At 35.0% G+C, this 21306-nt stretch overlaps 1 protein-coding gene across 2 annotated transcripts in view; it reads left to right on the top strand.

The window, feature by feature from the left end:
• The window catches only part of LOC148308207 (HEAT repeat-containing protein 5B), a 119052-nt gene extending 100556 nt beyond the window's left edge, over window positions 1-18496 (top strand). For both annotated transcript variants that reach the window (XM_088262095.1, XM_088262094.1), the window contains exons 24-36: window positions 728-852; window positions 2012-2135; window positions 2788-3085; window positions 3765-3908; window positions 4956-5069; window positions 5153-5276; window positions 6237-6388; window positions 7197-7487; window positions 8576-8794; window positions 10158-10297; window positions 11012-11210; window positions 16126-16271; window positions 16943-18496. In XM_088262095.1, coding sequence (XP_088118221.1) covers window positions 728-852; window positions 2012-2135; window positions 2788-3085; window positions 3765-3908; window positions 4956-5069; window positions 5153-5276; window positions 6237-6388; window positions 7197-7487; window positions 8576-8794; window positions 10158-10297; window positions 11012-11210; window positions 16126-16271; window positions 16943-17125 — 2259 coding nt within the window. In that variant the 3' untranslated portion in view covers window positions 17126-18496. The remainder of the gene's footprint in view (window positions 1-727; window positions 853-2011; window positions 2136-2787; window positions 3086-3764; window positions 3909-4955; window positions 5070-5152; window positions 5277-6236; window positions 6389-7196; window positions 7488-8575; window positions 8795-10157; window positions 10298-11011; window positions 11211-16125; window positions 16272-16942) is intronic.
• The last annotated feature ends 2810 nt before the right edge of the window (window positions 18497-21306 follow it).

The raw sequence follows: 21306 nt of genomic DNA, 5'->3' as shown, positions 1-21306 counted from the left end.
AAGTATATCCACTTTTCAAATATTTAAGCATATTTAATTTATAATTATATCTATAATATTTTGTACTAATTCTTTGTCAAAAAAGTTATTGAAAAACGCATATGGTTGAGTGAATTAATGCAATAAAGGCACATGCGTGACTCATTCAAAAGTATGAAGCGGTTCAGTAATAAAATCAAATGCCTTTTTTTAGAGTCTACTAAATTGTATTTTATTATTTTTAAAAAAAAACTTAATTTTAAAATTTATGACAGTTGTTTCACCTCATTATTTTCAAACTAATGTCATAATAATAAACATTACTTTAAAAATGCCATAACAAGGCGACACAATTGTCACAAATATTATTTTTATGTGTTTTTTAATAAAATACAATTTAGTAGACCCTAAAAATCTGTTTAATTTTAATATTCAATATATGTGGAGGTCCTCACCAAAACGTTACATTTCCATTATAAGTGATTTTAAGTAATTGGGAATTCTAGCTTGTAAAATTGTTACGTTTCAGTGCGATTGAATGATTTCATATTGGTTTAACACAGGATTGGTCACGTTTTGTTGCAACTTTAATCAAGATTTCAATAGAATACAGTAACCAAAACTGATTCGCATTTATGGTATTTTTTTGTGCAATATTGGGAATGTAACTTTTTGGTGAGAACCTCCACATATAAATTAATTAAGATTTTTGAAGATTTACGTGTGATATGACAATATTTCTGATCAGGTTGGTGCTGCTTTGAGGCCGGCATTCTCCCCTGACACACCCTCACACGTGACTTCGGCCGCTTGCGAGGTCTGCTCAACATGGATTGGCTCCGGAGTTGCTAGAGATCTCAACGACCTTAGACGGTAATCCATTATTCACTTATTCATCGCAAAGCAACTGGCTGATGACTGGTGTTTTTAATATTTATTTTAGAGGCATGGAAAAAGAGAGAGAAATTGTATACCCAATAAAGAAAAGATACCTCTAGTACATGGGTGGCCAACCTTTTCAGCAGCAGGGCCAGATTTTAGAAATGAAATTACCTACCGGGCCTTAAAACATTTTTTTTCATAAAATTGTCAGAGATACTTCCATATATGGGGTATGGTACGAACTACACACGATGGAATGTTCTTTTGGTGGTTTTATGTACACTAAAAGAAAAAAATTGTGATACGCTCTGCGGGCCACAAGTAGACACCTGGCGGGCCACATGCGGCCCGCGGGCTGCGGGTTGGCCACCCTCGCTCTAGTACTTTGGCTATTTTATGAGGGAAGAGCAATTTATATTTTATTAATGTACGGCAGCCAAACGCAGTAACTACTTCACAAAAAACTAACTAACCATCACGCCGCTTTCTGCAGGGGTAGGCAGAGAGAATAGAACGCCACACCACTCTGTCTTTGCAAAAATTCTTCGCCTCCTCACCATAGAAGTATAACAAATCTCCTACTTTTTCGTTGTCGGCCATCTCTCCAAAGAGCCTCTTTCAATTTTTTCCAGACTTCTCTTGTTTGGGCTTTTTCAAACCACTTTGTCACCGGCTCATCTTTTCTAAGGCCAGCCTATTCCTCTTTTTATGTCCCATGGTCTCTATGAACTATACCTATTAACTAACTATATCTAAAACAGTGAACTTTTTTTGGTATATTTTCTTCTTCTAACCCTTATCCGCACCCTAATGGTGTATAGGGCACTGCATCGTATAGAAGCAATGTTATCTTGATCGTTAAAAACGCAAAGGAAAGTTGATCAGCCTTCCGCTTCAGGTACCAGTCCAGGGTCATATTAAATAAATATTAGACTAAAAAATCACTAATATTTATTTTGACCCTCTTGAGAATCGAACCCGGGACCTCCAGCCTGGTAGACTATATCAACAAATATAAATTATATCAACGAATCAAGTATTGCAACAATAATAATCTTTTGGCTCTCTTTATTTTGCGGGGATTGGTCAACTTCAAACATAATTGTTTAGTAGTTTTCTATAGTTTCTTTGAATCACTCTTCTGTTCCAGGGTTCACCAGCTACTCGTCTCCAGCTTACATAAACTGAACACCAAATTGAATAACTCGGCTCAGCTATACAACGAGAGTCTAGCGACATTAGAAAAGCTGGCCATATTGAAGGCTTGGGCAGAGGTGAGATTGCTTTGAAATATTCAAATAATATTTACAGTGAAACCTCTATCTATCGTTTTTAAAGGGACCTAATGAAATAAACTGTGAATGCGGGAAAACAATGAATGCGGAATTAAGAGATCAATACACAAGGAGATACAATTGAGTAAAGATACCGTCCCCCCAATCAATAACAGAAAGTCAATAATGACAATAAGCCAACAGAACATATTCGGCTTTGCAAATAATATTAATGTTTTCAATCTTTCAAAGAGTGTGCATGCTTCTGAAAATGAAGATACAGGCAGCGGGTCCTCTTCATTAATATTGACCTCTTCAGCTGTATCCGTCAACTTTGGGTCACACTAGATTTCGATAGTTTCTATCCCACACGTTAGAATTTTGTCGTCGAATGTACAAAATTGAGAAAATTGAAAAGAATGCAAAAAAACAGACAAAATATTTGAAATATGCAGCGTAATTCAAACGATGAATGCGGTAAAATGGTGGATAGAAACGATTGATGCGATCTATTTTTCTATGAAATGAATTCGGGGTCCAAGAAATAAACGATACATCCGCGAAAACGATTATTCGAGGAACGATACATAGAGGTATCACTGTACATATTTGTATTGAAATTTTTTAACTATTAGATACCCTCTTTTCCCAGGTGTATATTGTTGCTATGGTCAGCAATGGTAGTGCTCCCGGCAGTAACATCAAACAGCTAGAGGATGTACCGATGGGAACAAACGGGAACCAAATAGAACTGTCGAGAAGTGACAGCTACGTGGATTCTCCCACTCAGGAAGACGTGACGATGGTGAAGGGATTGCAGAATGACGATTTCGGGAACTTTGAGTTCAAAGGAGAGAGCTTGCTGAAGTTGGTTGAACCGGAATTGGAAAACCTCGCTCAAAATTGGTATGCGGCTCTGAAGGACCACGCACTACTCAGTCTGCCACCAGGTAAATTGAAGCGTAGGGCTGATCACCTCTCATTCATCTGCTTTACGATCAAGATAACACTGATTCTGTATGACAAAGTGCTTTATGTACCATTGGGTGCAGACAAGGGGTTTTTTAAAAATTTCGTTTAGTGTTTGTACCCTGCTTATAAATACAAGGTAAATTAACAGACAAGAGATTTTTACATACTTACTACATTGTTTTCAAAGACATATTGTATGTAAAATAAATAAATAAAGTAATGCATAAGGGTTTGAAGAAGAAATGCTTTATTATATAGTTAACTTGGTAAAATTTGAACAAAAATTTTCACTTTTATATTTTGTTTTACAAAAATGTTAGTAATATTAATATATATGTATAACCACTCACTGAGATTTTCATGTCTACTGCTTTTGAGACGTACCCATCTCTTCGTCAGGACAATCACTACCACAGCATGCAAACAATACCACCCGTCACTACCATAGCACTATTTACACACTTGAAACTACACAAAATGTTTGACACATGCGATTTTTGTCGACCCGAAGACCAACTAGGGGTTGCAGAACAAATATACTCTAAGAGCGGAAATCTAACATGCACTAGGGATGTTAGTTGAAATACGTCGGGTCTATATACTCGTAGGTTGAAAGAATTTTCAAGTGTAATATGAATAATTTATGTGAAATTCCAGAATATGGATCTCAGCTACCTCACGATGGCGGAGCCTTCTATACGGCAGACACAGTGGAGGGCGCCCGGGGGCATTATCACGACGTCTGGCCGGCTCTTCTGCACGCCACGGCTCTACACTTCAACAAGCATACTAGAGAAACTGGTATGTATTTTTTTTGTACTGATTTTTCTTGGTTATTTTATAAAATAATATAACGACTGTATGGTTTTTTCCTCGTATATTAAAAAAAAATTGATGTAAAAGAGAAGTATTTTTGTTTTTATGATTTACAGAAGTACTTCAATTTCATACTATTTCTCTGAGCCTAAGCAGCTCATTATTAGAAATAGGTATCAAATTGTGGGAGGGTAGGTTTGAACCGAGAAAATATGTCACAGGAGTCCGCTACACTAACCACGGGACCACAACCCGACATATGATCAATTTAACCAATGATCAAATTTTGTCATAACCGACATCATTAGACTGCTCTGATGATGTCGGTAATGACAAAACCTGGTCACTGGTCAAATAAAACATATCGCTCACTCCTTTCAAGAACGTCATAAATCAAAAATTGGCAATTTTCAGTTGTGCATGTTTTCGGAATGTCCAGAAAATGTACTATATCCCAGCAAAAGAGGCATATTTTTAACTTAATATTTACCCGCTACAGGTCAGAAAGTGTTGTTTTTGCATTTTGAAGAAAAGGTATGTTTAATGATTTTTTTAAATATACTAAATATTTTTCAAATGGGGAAAACACCTTCAAGTTAAACCTAAAAAGATCTGTTGCACAGTAGAAAGTTCAATAAGTGGCTTGATATTAATTTTTAATAAATTGTATTATATTTTTAAACCTTAAAAACGTTCTCCTGAAAAATCACGTTTTTTGATTTATGACGTTCTCGAAAGGAGTGAGCGATATGTGAATATATATATAGTTGTTATTTTATTTTATCTACAATGTTTTTTTATTTAAACACTATACCGTCTATACCTCTATCTTCGTTTTTTTTTTTTTAATTATTCATTTGTTAAATATAATTTATGCATTCCTTTATAAATTCATATATGTAATTTTATCTTTTTTATAGGAATATACACACCACTTTTTTAAAATTAATTTTACTAGTAAGAATTGTATAACATCTTCTAATTACATATTAATTTATATGCTTATAATAATTGTTTTTCATTTTCTTTCAGATTCAATTGAAGGGAAAGAAGAAACTGAATCTGATGATGCTGTTCGAGCCAAGACTGATAATAATAATTCCGATGTTCTCGACGCTGATGATGAGAAATTCCATCTTCTTTTTGGTCAGTTCAATTCCTAAAATTACATAACTTTATTCACATTGATTTACTCGGCTATATTTTATATCCTTTGTTAATTTTTTCAGGCATCTGCATGGAAGCTCTGTGCACATCGCGCGATGCATCTCCGCAAAACGCAGTTACATGTCTGCTTGCGTTGACTACCTTACTGGACACAGCTAGCAACAGAGCTCGCTTATTAAAAGACAGGTGACCCATCCAACCAAACCTACATCGACTTATTTCCTTGAATCTTTTTTTGGTTGTATGATGAACCCTTAACCACTGCCCTACCCCCAGATACTTACTACATTGTTTAAAGAACTATGTGTAGTGATAGTAAAGCATATAAGTATTCTATTAATTGTTTCGGCATTCACTTTGTGGTAAGATATGATTACAACATTTTGTGTGTCCAAATATTCTTGGAAGTTCTATATATATATGAACCAATTTTGAAACATTGTTCTTGAATCACTAGAACTTCACTAGAGACATCTATTGGTAAGATGAAAAGAAGCTTTTTTTATTAAGCAGAAACTCTTTTATTAGTATGTAAGGTCCGAATCCTGGATTATAATCACACACATGAGAAACGCCAGAAAATATCATTTTCATTTTTATTATTTTAGCTTATAATTTGACCAGATAATTTATTCACAACATTTTGAGTGTGTCCAAATACTTGTTCACAAAATCTGGATTATCTCCAATTACAGGAGTTATTTTCATATTATTTTTTGACATCTCATCAAAGATGAAGAAGAATATGTAAGTCTGGGCATTTTGTAAATGCCCAGACGAAGAGATGTCAAAAATCATAAGATATGATTAAATTGTAAATAAAAGCACTTGTTTTTTACCTCTTGAGTATTATATGTATTTATTTTCAACTACTAGTTTCGGAAGCTGAATTAATGGAAAAAATGGAATATATGAAATATTGAGAAATTTTAAATTAAAAATTAAAAGACATCACAGCGGTCTTGTCAATAAGCATTTTTCTGAATTCGCAAATCTCATAATGGATATGGATGTAGACCCAAAAATGTTGTGAATTTTCTTACTTAGACTGTTGACTTATGTGTTTCAAATCCTTCTTCAATTATCTAATGTCTTCCTTTTAAATAATTTTGATACAAGTACAAATAAAGATGTCTTTTTCTTCAGGTCTCTGGCTATTGAGTTATGCCACGTGTTACACCGCATAGGGCTGACTCAAGAAGGGGCCCAGGCGTTGCTCCTAGCTGCGGAGGTGCTCCAGTTGACTATCACGGCCGCCAAGGAGGACTTGGATCTCAGGATGAAAGCTAAAATCAAAGGTAAACACGGATGCAATGAATTGAACAAGTCTACAATTTAATCTGTCCGGGAGTGTGGCCATACATGGTCATCCAAAACTTTCCTCAAGGGAATATGGGCATACATGAACGGCCGCGCTCATAACAAAAGTCCGGAGACATTTGTTTATAAAATAGCATTAGTGTTTTAATACAATGACAGATAGTAGTAAGCCGTCTGTTATTGTATTAAAACACTAAAACTACACAAAAAGATTAATTTTTCTGTTTTCACCACATTTTACTTAAACTAAAGTTTGTGTGACGTTATCGTAATGAAGCTGTCAAAGAAAACTCATGAAAAAATAATTCTATAAATGGTGTACAAAAATTTTTTTTTATTCAAGAAAAATGTATTGCTTATAGACTTAGAATATGATAAAAAATTACAAAAATAGAAAAAAAAACTCACTCCCTGCATACAGTTTTTTCTGCAGAAACTTATTCCCCAACAGGTTGAACTAGTGATTTTGAATACCTCTTCTTCTTCAAATACCGTATGAAAATTATGGGGGATGGATGAGTTTTAGGAATTCTTTACGAAATAATGTACTAAGTAAAACTTAAACTAAAAATGGATACATTTTACTACAAAGTGACTGTCAAAATAATTTATGAAATAATATTGATAATTGGAGTTGTGTATGACAGGTTATACTACAGACATTTGAATTTTTTTAATTAATTTTCTCCTGAGACCCTCATTGAAAGTATAAAACCGTATTTATCTATTATTATCATGTTCCCTTTCTATGATCAAATATCAATATAATAATTCCTTTGATTCCAGAGCTATCGCCCGAAGACGCCGACCCCGGCAGCCCCCCTGTCTCGGTGGTGGAGACAGTCCAGCTGCTCGGGGAGGGGGGCCCCACGGGCGACCTGCCGCCGGGCAAGTCGCTGCTGTTCTCCTGCCTGGAGGTGTGCCTGTGCCTGCTGGTGCGCCAGCTGCCCGCGCTCAGCCCGGGCAAGGCGCCCCGCGCGGGGCCCCGTGGGCCCGGCGTAGGCCGCCACGGGCCCGCGCTGCTCGTGCGCGTCATGGATTGCATGGCCCACCTCACCGGCCTGGGCAGCCCGCAAGGTGGGACCTTCATCACGAACCCTATTCTGTTGTCCGCCTCTGTAGTATAAATTTCTGACGATTAGAGTTTTTTATTTTCACATTTCGGCTATCAGAAAGCTATCTAAGAAGCATATCAGGCAAGAGTCTTAGAATAAGAAATGCCAGGATCAGGGAAATATGCGAGATCGAAGATGTCGTTAGGTGGGGAATGCAACGAAGGAGACAATGGTTTGCACATGTGAGGAGAATGGAACCATCCAGACTCCCCCACATCGCACTGTACAGCCAACCCCATGGTAGACTCCCGGGCAGACCACCAAAGAGATGAGTTGATAGCTGGGAATCGACATCGCAGAAAGCCAATCCCTCCTAAAAACAGCAAGATGAAGAAGAAGAAGACATTTTGGCTATTTGCTAAGGGGGCGCTGATAAATCATCACCAGTTCTAAGGGGGCAATAGACGAAAATAGGTTGGTAGCCTTCATATATCAGCAGAGATTACAGGGTTTACGACCTGTCCTTGGCTGATTTACCATTGGGGTGCGGATAAGGGTTTGAAGATGTTTTACATTCTTCTCAATTTTCTCTATTTGGTTACATTCAATGACAATATTCCAACGTGTGGGATAGAAACTATCAAAAGCTTGTGTGACGCAAGGTTAACGGATACAGCAGAAAAGGTCGATATTGATGATGAGGAGTCGCTGCCTGTACCTTCATATTCAGAAGCATGCACACTTTTAGATTTATAAAATTTTGTACTACGCACATATGTAACTATGTAATGCCGAATCAATAACTCCGAGTTATATTTTTTTTAAATTTATAACTCGGAAAATATGCTGTTGAATTACAGAAATATTTAGTTCAATTTATCGCTTTACAATTAGTATAATAAGACAGACTTTCACGTATCCCCCTTCAAGGAAACCTTGAAGGACGCAGACCCCGAGGCAGACCTCCAAAAAGGTGGAGAGATAGCTGGGAGTCAACATCCCAAGAGCGAAAGGTGGACGCACAAACAGATCCTGAGGATCTATGAAAAGAAGAAGAGGAAGACAATTAGTAACTATGCGTCAGGCACAAATGCATTGTCTCCGTTCCAGGCGCGGTGGCCGTCCTGCCGACCATCCTATACCTGACGACAGGCGTGGTGCGCTGGACGGGGCAACAGGGCGCGGTGCAGGCGGGGCCCGTGCGCGCGGCTGTGGCGCTGCTGCGCGCCGCCGGGCGGGACCGCCACGCCGCGCACCCCGACACGCGCGCCTCTTGGGGAGCGCTCATGCAGAGCGTGCTCGCCAAGGTCATCGACCTCTCCAAGAACGGTGAGTCAACCTTTCCAGACACCTGTCAACTGGAATGACCTAATCACGAGTTATGTAGACTCTTTGTTGGTGGACACCCTCAGTGCTGTAGGCTGCCAAAAAAGGTTTTGTTTTATTAACCCTTTGCCCGTACTAAATACAGGTACGAGAGAAAAAGGGCCTTTGCGGATTTGCGGGCATCCCGGTGAAGAAATAGCTCTAACGTATTATTTATAACCGTATTATTTTACGAGGTAGTTGAATGTTTTCTTTCAAGGTGGCTCTATGTGTATGAACTGTAGTGGATTCTGTCGCTCTATGTTTGGTATCATTTAGTATGTTTCAAATATTTCGCTCACTCCTTTCAAGAACGTCATAAATAACAAAATCGTCAATTTTCAGTTAGGCATGTTTTCGGAATGCCCAAAAAATGTACTATATCCCAGCAAAAGAGGCATATTTTTAAGTTAATATTTACCCGCTACAGGGCAGAAAGTGTTGTTTTTGCATTTTGAAGAAAAGGTATCATTTAATTTTTTTTTTAAGTAAAATAAATATTTTTCAAATAGAGAAAAAACCTTCAGGTTTTACCTAAAAAGATCTGTTGCACAGTAAAAAGTTCAATAAGTGGGTTGATATTTATTTTTAATACATTGTATTATATTTTTTAACTTTAAAAACGTTCTCCTGAAAAATCAAGTTTTTTGATTTATGACGTTCTTGAAAGGAGTGAGCGATATCTTAATAATATATTTGAAATAAAAAATCGGCTTTTTATTTAAATAAATGTTAATACTCATCAAAGTGTTAATTTATTTTTTGGAAATTGGCAGAATTACTAAAAATAAAAATATGCTGCTTATGATTTCAGTATATGTATTACAAAATTTACATTTGTTATTTTATAGTAAATACGAGTATGTTGATAAGTGTTGACTGAAAGGCGTGTGGTAAATATTGTTATTAATAAAAACGTAAAATAAGAATACAAAATTGTGATATTACAAAGATATTATTAACTCAGTGTATCAAATAAAAATATTTGGTATTGTATGTATTTAGTTGCTCTCGGGTTAGATCACACTAAAGATGTGACCAATGGATAACTGTTACTTTTCAGTTACTTGATCGGGATGGTATTTGTAACCTTTTCTCAGTTTATACATATTTATTTCCAGTCTACGGTTTAATGTCAAATATATAAGAAGCTAAAAATACACAATACACAAAAAAAAATATTTGCACAAATTAACTTTATCTGATTGAATCCAAAATCTGAATTAAGTACATAATGATTTATTTGTAAAGAAGTCTTATTTTATTTGGTTTTTTAATTCAATCACCCACTAGAGAAGATGGGCTAACAAAATAATGATGATTCCAGATGAAGAAGATGTGAAGCTGGATGTGACAGTGACGATGCAAGCCATGAGCGCCATCCTCCCATTCGCTCCTCCGACCCAGATGCTGCACTTTCCCTGCATCAATCACTTCCGAGTCTGCCTACAGAGCTCGGATCCAAAGGTTCCTGCACTCATATATTTTATCTTAACAAATTCACAGAAAAAAATATTCACAAGGCACATCAGTATGTGTTTTTTTGACATAAGCTTATTTAAATAGTTAAATCTTTTAGTTTGATTGAAAAAAAAATGCCCTGTTTTATTATAATGTTACTTAAACACTCTATTTTAATGTATTTAACCAACTGATTTAAACTTATCTAATAGATCTAACGAGGGCTTTTTTCCATGTAAAGCAGTGGAATGGCGTTCCGACAACTTTTCTCACAATAATATATATATTTTTTAATTTACAAAATCAATTAGATGAAACAATGTTTGCGCTTACATAATTACAATCTATGTTTATATAATTCGTCACTGAAAACTGAAAGCGACTACGACAGTTTAGCATGATTGAATTAACGCGCAACGTGTTCACACACCGATCCGAAGAAAGATTGACAAAAGCACAAGCCAATCATTGTTTTATCACGCTAACTTACGTGCCGGATGGTAAAATTCTGTGTTATTCCGTGTAGTGCACAAACGCTCTTACTCATTGAATTTTTTATTTTTACTTGGTCCATTTTCCTAGCATGCTCAGGATGTCTTAATTTAATAGTTATATCTATTAGATAAAGTTTAAATTGATTGACTTTAATTTTGAATGATTCATTTTTCTGGCAAACATCACCTCTGTCCACTTTTTCAAATTGCAATATTGTCTGTCCAGGTGGTGTTGCGGTGCTCGCAGTTGCTCTGCGGGCTGTGGTCTCTGGGGCCGAGCTGGGCGCGGTCACTGGCGCCCCCGCTGCTGAGAGCCCTGCGCTCCGCCCCCCGCACGGAGGGCGCGACCCCGCTGCACACGCGCGCCACGCAGGCCATGCTCGCTGCCGCCGAGGCGTTGCTGCCCATCACGCCTGATGACAGCAGTAAGTTCCATCACATCTAGCGTAAACTGCGACGGTCAAAGTTCATACAATGGTTTGACTTCCAGAAAATTCAAAACAAGAGTCAGGAAACACTAATTATGTTAAGAATTTTCAGATTTTTTTTTCAGAATTTGTCTTTATTATCAACACAAATATTTTAATTTCATACTATTTCTGTGAGCTTAAGCGGCTCATTATCAAAAATAAGTATCAAATTGTGGTAGAGTAGATTCAAACCGAGAAACTCTAATTTATGAGTCTGGGACCCCCAACCTGACAATTCGCTAACCATTTAATACAGTAATTTTCGTTATTCTCGTGGGCGTTCTAGATGACTTTTACAGGGCATAAGAAGCCCAAAAAGACAGATGGAAGTGCTAAGAAGTAAGATGACAAGAAATTTTGATAGGATATACTAAAAAAGTTTAGAAACCTGTGATTTAATAGATAATGATCACAAATTTAATAACAATAATGTATAAATCTTAAAAATTATTACTACGAAAAGTGATTGAGTGCATAATTTTGAAACAACAGAAGTTCATAAAAATATATAATAAACCCATAATTAACAATATGACAATAACTAAAGCCTCCCCCCTATTGTCTATGCTCCCACTGATAAAAAATAAAAAAACAAAAATAAAATAATAAATAAATAAAAATAAGAAACATCTCCTACCCCCTCTTCAAGCTTCAATGTCTTAAGGACACAACTCTAAAATTGCGACTCAGCTTAGTTTGAAAATGATGCGGAATGCATTGAAACACGTGTCACAATAGATTTTACGAAATAGTGGTATTTCCTAAGAAAACTTAAATTAAAAATAAACACCCTGTGCTGTAGTCACTTTAGCCTGAGCTGGAATCATGACCAATGTTAACACATTTCACGAGGGCTTCGCGGCGTAAAAACCGTAAAAACTTTGGAGCGTTCAGCGGGTGAAAACCAGCAGAAAGTAAACCAACACCAAATCTTACAAAAATCGCTATATCCTCAATACCGACCCTCCAATGACTAACAAATTTTCGTCTTCTAATTAATTTATTTAAGGATAATAGTATGCTAGAAAAAGGCAGATATTATTTTTATAACACATCATAAAAATAAATACTTGGCTTTATCATATAAGCAGTACAATGAACAAACTATTTATAAAAAAAAAACATTCTGAAAGTGTTGCCTTTCTGCTCACCTATTATTAAATAGTCACATGTGAAAAGAAGGTGGATATGATTCGAGAATCATTATTGTCAACGGAAATTATTCCACCGACTAATTACTAATTACCTTCTTATGCACCGACCGCAAGAGTGTGTATCCATATAAAATAAACAATGGTCTATTTTGGCTTTTCGTAGAAAGTGTGCGTAGTTTAGCGTTAACATAAAATACTCATAGGAAATAATAATAATAGTAAAACCCTTATCCGCACCCCCATGGTGCATAGGGCACTGTGTCATAAAAAAGCAGTGTTATCTTGATCGTTTACACATGAAGGAAGGGTGATCAGCCCTCCGCTTCAGGTAACAGTCCATGGTAATATTGAATAAATATTACAGTGAAAAAATCACTTATATTTATTTTACCCCCCTTGGGAATCGAACCCGGGACCTCCAGAACGGTAGCCGAGCGTGCTGACCATTACACTACGGAGGCGGACAATAAATAGGACATAGGAAATAATCGAGTAGAAATATATTCCTCGCGTTTAAAGTGCAGCCGACGTATCAGTAGAACCACATGTCCTGCAGATAAGCACCAGGCAGGTGTGCGAATAGAAATACCTTTTCTGCACCAAGTGTGTTAAAATGGAATGTCTCATATTGGCATGTTTAACTTTACTTCTGGACGACCATTGATTCCTAATGATTCGGACATTTTGAAACTGTATTGTCAGAAAGTTACGACTTAACTCATAAAACTCGTTATTTGGTTATAACTTTCATAACTGAATCAAATGCAATTTTTTAAAAAATGGATACAGAATGTGTTTTAAGCTACCCAGATTGAGTGTTTCTATTATAATTTATGTGAACTTAACACCGCTTTGCATTTCAGCAAGCCATTTTTCTTTTTATGATTGTGTGCTTTTATAGTTCTCAATTTTTTTTTCAAATTCAATAATCTTATATGCTTAATAAATGAAGAGAGAAAGAAATCACTTTGACTTTTGTGGATTCTTTGTATCATAGGGGAAAAAAACTAAAATAATAATGAAAGTTTATGCCAGCCTGAAAGTTGGCCAGCTTGGTACCTGAATCCTAGGGCTGATAACCTTTCCTACGTGTATTTATACACATATACATATATTTATGCAGACAAACATATGTATTTGCACCGGGATTCAAACCAGGATGTCCAAATAGTTATAGTAACCCCTAACTTATCCCATATGTCGTAATGAATTCATATTGGTTCAATGATTTCTCTCTCTTAGTTTGTTAAATACATACATTAAATGTTTATTAGTATTTGATCTAAATCAAATGGATTTAATTAAAATATTGAAATCATCGCTCTATTTTCTGAAAATAATATAAAATCATCAAGAAAACATTTCATAAATAGATTTATGAATAGCTGGTGTCATTTTTGTAATGTATTTTTTATGTTTAATTTATTTTGGTAGTTATGTGTGTCTAGAACATTTTCTTTTTGTTTGTGCTACCACCACTAGGAGATTCCATGAGAGGCAAGTAACCATTATCAACATCTAGGTTTTCTTTAGTTTTAGTTCAATACATCATTGCTCGGTTTTGTTTAGCCTTATGTGTACCGTTTTCAAAGAAATCATGTAAAATGAAGGGGTTTTGTTTTGATAAAATTTCTTAGATGGCTATTCAAATGTCGATTTACTAGGTTATTATACCTTGTGTTGACATACTACATACTTATTTCTGACATTTGGATCGCATTACAGCATTACTTCTTGAGTTTTTTATGTCATTATTTAAATTCTTTAAATTATATACACCCCTGGACAAAAAAATTTACGAGTCCTCAAAAAAACTAAAATTGACACATAATGAATTATTCTTGATATTTAATTAGTTTTTTTTGTATTGTTTAACATATGTGATGACTACTCGTTACTTCAAGGTTAAAATGAAAGATCTTACTCATGAATTGTACTTAGAAATTGCCATTATATACCAGGTATCAGATTATCCGAACCTTAGAGACCCATAACGGTTCATTTATGGTCGAGTGTTTGTGATGGAGTAATAAAAGACATGTAATTTTTTTATTCATATTTAAGAAGAAGGTTCTAATCGCTTTATTTTAAATTAAGGTATTTTACATTTAAACATATTTATAACATTTAAAAATATTTAATACTTAGTGAATTCACCTTTATTTTTTATAATATGTAAAATTCTATTATTTAACGAAGCGTAAAGCGAATCTTAAATTTCTGATGTTATTTCTTCTTCCTAAACTTGAATTAAGTTTTTTTTAATTCCTCAATGTTTTTTTTATTTTTTTTTCCCAACTTTTTTTTCATAATCGCCCATAAATTTTCTATCGGGTTCAAATCAGGACTATTCCCGGGCCACGTCAACGATTTTAAGCCAATTTTATCCTTGTATTCAATGATCTGTAAGAAAAACAATAAATTATTTATCAAGTGGTCTACAAAGTGCATTAAAAAATAAATATTTGTACTCACAGTGCGGGCTCTATGGCACGGCGCCAAATCGTCCTGAAAAATCGGGTCCGCGGTATTTTGCGTAATGTCCTCGATTGTTGGAATAAGATGGTTTTTCAGCACTTTTTTGTACTGGATGGCATTCATCGTACCCTGTATAAAATTTAGAGGTCCCAAACCGTACGCTGTCATGCACCCCCAAATCATGACATAGGGTGAATGTTTAACGGTTCGAGGGACGCACGACGGATGGTATTTTTCCCCAAGTTTTCGTCGAACTATCTTTATGCCGTCTGGACCAAAAAGGTTGAATTTTAATTCATCGGAGAAAATAACATTTTGCCAATCCTACAAGGTCCAATTCTGGTGCTCCTTCGCCCAATCCAGTCTAGCCTTCTGCATTTTGTTCGTCAGTAATGGTTTCTTTGCGGGACTTCGTGCTTGGAAACCATGCTCCAACTGCCGCCTGAACACTGTTTTTACTGAAAATGTTGATTAGCTAGTAGACTGCACCTCTGCGTGTATTTTAAGTGCCGTTAAAAATCGATCGCGCATAACAATTTTTTTTATTAAGCGATCATCTCGGGCAGATGTCGCGCGCCCCCATCCGCTTCCTTTTTTCCGTTCTATGGATTCAGTTTGTTGGAATTTTTTAAATAAAAACCTCACTGCACCTTCTGAATACCCAACTCGACGAGATATTTTACAATTAGATATGTTTTGTTGCGACAGTGTGATTATTTTGGATTTTATCGCAATCGACATTTGCTTTGCACTTTCCATGATTGTTGTGTTATGTTCACTCAAACGCGGGTAAAACAAAATTGTTGAGACATTTTAAAATGTAAATATTGTAGAAAGGTGACACAAAGTGTCTTTAATTTATTGAACAAAAGAAAGAGGTATAGATAAAGGATTTCTTAGAAAAAGAGTTCAGTAAAGTCAAGGCGTGCGGTAGCAAGTAAACTCGTAAATTTTTTTGTCCTGCGGTGTATGTGTACCTTGAACAAGTGAGTAACACAAATAAAAAAAGACATGTTTAATAATATAGCAGCAGGCACCTCGGTGGTTGAAGCGCTACGTGCAGCGCAGTCAAGGGATAACTGGAGAAGAGTCATTGCTTCTGCAAGGATCACAACCCTCAACAATGAGGAATAAGACGGAGAAGAATAATATTAGACTCAAAATACTCATGTTACTCTGAAAAAAAAGGGAAACAACTTGAAGTGTAGATTAAAATTAGTTCTGTTTGATTTCACCAGGAGTACAGATGCTGTGCCTGATAGTGCCCATTCTCATCTCCTACCTCAAGGAGCCGGAGCAGTTGGCAAGTTCCAATCAGCACTGCAGGACGCTTCACGATTACAGCTTACAGTGGCTAATGAAAATAGGCCCTAAATATCAACAGGTATTTTCCTCTGCACTTAATGTACTTTTTCATTGAATTATTTTTTTTTATTTTAAATTAAAGAGACCTATTTTCGTTTTTATTATTTACAAAAATACTTCATACAAAATTTCATACTATTTCTGTGAGCCTAAACGGCTCATTATTAGAAACAGGTATCAAATTGTGGTAGAGTGGGTTCGAACCGAGAAACTCTGACTCAAGAATCCGTGATACTAGCCACGGGACCACAACCCGTTGTCACATTGTCTCATTATATTACAATCTGGTGGTGTCAAAAGTCTGCGTAATCGGAGGGCATGTATGACCAGATGTGGAGGAGGCAAGGAATGTATGTCAGGACAGAAGAGTGTGGCGTTCCATCCTTTCTGCCTATCCCTGCGGAGAAACGGCTTGATGGTAGTAGTAGTAAAAATATATATATATTAAGATGTAAGTGATCACTTACACCAGTACCAAGTCATAAGCGTCATCAGACTTCCATATTCCCTTCATATAAAAATCTTCAACTCTATTCAGGCACCAATATTAAGGATGTTTTCAAATTGGAATATGAAAGTATGGTAATTTACAGAGCTTCCGATCTATCATTGGCTGGTTCAAGCGATCACTTTATATACTGTATAACATTCACCATTGATTGACTAATTTTTGAGTGTTTCTTTTTCAAGGAATTCAAAACCCTGATGTCGCAATCGAGTGAACTCCGCATCAAATTGGAAAATGCCATCAAAGCGAACCAGCTAGCCGTAAACCTGAACCAAGCCAACAAGAACCTGCGAGCCAACGGGCAACAGAACAAACCCGCCAAGCCATCCATTCAGTTGAAGACCGACTTTAGCAACTTCAGCTAAATTTGCCCAAAAAAATTATTTGCGGTCAAAGTAATTGACATATTCATTTATTTGAATTATGTACCCGGTTTAATGTGGCTAGAAAAATTCTCTGCATTTTTGACTTGGTGGAAAAACGTAACTCGATAAATAAATAAAACACAACTCAATTATTAGTAATTTTGAATTATCTATGATAGTTGTCTTTTATTGATCAAAATAAGTGACAAAAAAGTAAAATCATTGTATTTGACTAGTTAAAATATAGTTTATCGTCTATGGAAACATATTTCTACTACACTTGATGTAAACTTAACGTAATTATACGATTTTTGGTCTCATTTATTATTTAAAAATATATAATAAAATATAAAATCATTATTGTATATACAGTAGAACCTCTCTTATCTATTATTATATTATCTATGTATTATTCTCTACACTTAAAACATTGCAATAAACTGCACAAAAGCTGTTAGTTATGTTGAAAAAGAGCTTTACAAACGCATCAAATTAAAATTTGGCTCAAGTACAGTCGGATCAACCAGCCAAAGGTGGATGAGAGGGCTTCTACTGTATTTAAGAATGATTTTCAAAAAGATATTCAAATGTTCTCGTTTCCATTTTTATTTTATTATTTTAATTTTTCTTTTAAAATTGATCTAATAAACTAACTTTCAATCAATACTTACCTTATATATAAGTCATCTATAGCTATTTAAAAAAAGAAAGTATGTAAAAAAACTTATCTAGATATTTCTCTTAAAACACTCTTGTAAACTTACACTTATAAGCAGTATTTTTCCTTTTTTTTGGCTTTCTTCTATGTTCCAAAATGTCATTTTATAAAAATGTGTCGATTTTAGAATCTGACAAAGTAATGCAAACATTAATGCAGATATTTTAGTAACGCAACAAAAGTCAATGCAACAAAATAATGCAGACATTTCGTCAGATTCTTAAATTGACACCATCTCATAAATTGTATGTTATCCTTCCTTATTCGTGGAGGCTTATTTATGTCATCATTTTACTCTTTTACACTTCAACTTCAACACTTTTTTAAGACCATATTTCAGTTGATACATGTAAACACGACTAGTTTCGAGAACTACACCTATTGATGAGAACTGTTGTGGTTCTCAAAACTAGTCGTGTTTACATTAGGACAAGTGTTGTAGCGTAGTTGGGTAGACGCTCGATTGTGAAACTGACGTCGTGGGTTTGATTCTCGCCGATTGCAAATACATTCAAGAAATATTTATTTTCAATTGGTCTGGGTGTTTGTGATATATTTTTCACATTTACCTTCCCTATACTTGCTATCTTATCTGTAGACAAGCCTCTGACATAGAGGCTTTGCAGGTTATTCCTTTAAAAATAAAGATAAAACTGATCTTACAGAATAGTCTTATTTTTTTTAGTTTATGAGCAAAACGTTACAGCCTCTGTTTGCAACAAAGATGGACAATGTTTGGAGTGTCTCTAATACACAAATAAAATATGTATAATAATTCCAGCAAATTGAAATCCTTATTAAGAAGGATGTATCTAAAAGAAGAAAAAAACGCTTTTATAATTTTCACTAAGCTATTTATTTTACTTATTTAAGATTTCACTTTTAATGCATTTTTATTATGCTATATCTTGTCTATGCTAATAAAAAAATAACGATAGTGATTGAATGTACTGATATTAGAAAACGTTTAATAAAATTACGATTAGAACTAGTTTTAAAGATAAATGTTGTTACTAAAATTATATAATCCTACTAAATATAGAAACTTCTAGCTGTAGATTTAGAATGACCAATCAAATTGTGTAGATTTTTTTAGTCAGTATCAAATGAAAAACTCATAGCTAGGTTTTAAATTCTTAACAATATTCCAATATTTTTTTATCAAACATGTTTCAATTAAAAAGATGCATCTAATTTTAATATTTGAAAAATATATCATCTCTCTTTCTCCTTATGGGCACATAATGCATCAGACTGATGTGTTATTTTATTGTTAGTTTGTTAGCTTCAGTTGGCAATCTTGGGTAACGTCAGTGAAAACAAAACACTCCTTATTTGAAAATAACCTAATCATAAATAGAACCCAGGATCACTCGCATGCCTTCAAAATGTCTTACTCTTATGGTGGAGACTGACCAGAGCATTTTGTCATAACGTAAAGTTGTAACATCGCTCGCGGCGAATCCGAAGCATCCGAAACTATTGTATGGATGGAGCGCTCGCCTGGCTGTACTGACTATACAAATGCTCGCATCGTAACGTATTACGTTACGACGAAATGGCTCCGGTCAGTCTCCACTCTTATACACGGGTGGAAAGAAATTAAAGCAATTTGAAATCTCCGTTTTCAGTTTAAATTTTAAATTATACATAATTCATAGTAAAATCTAAGACTTCCTTTAGGATCTACTAATATTATTATAATTCATTTTAGATCCTTTAACTATCTGTCACTTATTAAAGTTATATATTTCGACACATCCAATGATCTTAACTTCTTTTTTACATAAGAGCCATATCATGAGAGTCTTGTTACAATCAAAAAGTGCTATTTGCATTTGCACCTTGTATTATGTATTGAAATATGAACAATATTAAAACATTGTAGTATTTCAATTAGTACGTATTTAATGTATTTATTTATACATTTATCTTACACTGCATTTTAGTCCTTTAAATTATACCGAAATCAGTATTACATTCCCTTATAACTTATTTATTTGTAACCCTATCGAGTATCAATTTTCCAAATATTTATCTTTCAAAAAATCGCATTTTAACAGTATTTACTTTGCTTTCATCCTTTATTTTCTTTTTCTCTTACTTTCAAACCGTGACACATAATGATAAGTCTACTTATTCATGTTCTTCTTCTTGGTGTAGGCCTTGTGGCCTGTTTTTAAGAGGGATTAGCCTCCTGCGATGTCCATTTCCAGCTATCGATCCATCTCTTTGGTGGTCTGCCCGGGTATCGTCTGCGATGGGGTTGGCCGTACAGTGCGATGTGCGGGAGTCTGGATGGTTCCATTCTCCTCACATGCGCATACCATTGTCTCTTTCGTTGCCTTCCCCACCTAACGACACCTTCAATCTCGCATATTTCCCTGATCCTGGCGTTTCTTATTCTATCTCGAAGACATGTTGATAAGCCTACTTAGTCATGTTGTGTTTAGGGTATATGACTCTTTTACATAGTCCACCAATCCGATATTATTCATTGGATGTGTCAATTTCATTGATCTGTTTATGATAGGATGAACATGGTTTGAATTCTGAAGGGAATGATAAATGAGAAGCGAATGATTGGTTCTATCTAGTGTATTTTATGTCATCTAGTGTATATCTTTCATAGGAAATAAAAACATAGTATTGATGTGTTAGAAAAAAATGTGCCACTTTAAAAAAAAATTATATATCAACATTAGCAAATGATTTTCATTGTGAAAACATTGATATTAAATTATGGTAAAACCGAAATATTTATAATTAGAGCCATTTTTAGTAATATCACAAAATATAATCTGTTTGTCATCTCAATATATTGCTCACTCCTTTCAACAACGTCAATTTTCAGTTGTGCATGTTTTTGGAATGCCCAGAAAATGTACTATATCCCAGCAAAAGCGGCATATTTTAAACTTAATATTTACCCGCTACAGGACAGAAAGTGTTGTTTTAGTATTTTGAAGAAAAGGTATTGCTTAATTATTTTTTTTTAATATACTAAATATTTTTCAAATGGAGAAAAAACAGTCAGATTTTACCTAAAAAGATCTGTTGCACAATAAAAAGTTCGATAAGTGGCTTGATATTTATTTTTAATACATTTCATTATTAGATCTGCTGAAAAATCAAGTTTTTTGATATACGACGTTGTTGAAAGGAGTGAGCAATATGTATTTTGATATTTTTTAATTATTCTTCTTATTCTTTTCCGCGCCAAATGGTGCAAAGAGCACTGCATCATATTGACGTAGCATTACATTGATTTTTGATTGCATGAAAACAGAATGATCAGTCTTGCACTTCGCGTACCAGACCCGGGTGATATTTATTCAATTATTTCATTGATTTAATATCACCCATTAAATATCAATTACAGTGAAAAAACATTTATGTTTATTTTGACCCTCCTGTGGATTGAAACTGGCACCTTCTGCTGAAGGTAGCCAAACACGCTAAC

This window comes from Brachycentrus maculatus, unplaced genomic scaffold, assembly GCF_059751285.1.
Source record: "Brachycentrus maculatus isolate JH-2025_06_01 unplaced genomic scaffold, ASM5975128v1 h1tg000173l, whole genome shotgun sequence".
Lineage (NCBI taxonomy): Eukaryota > Metazoa > Arthropoda > Insecta > Trichoptera > Brachycentridae > Brachycentrus > Brachycentrus maculatus.
This window is presented reverse-complemented; position numbering and strand designations above follow the sequence as displayed.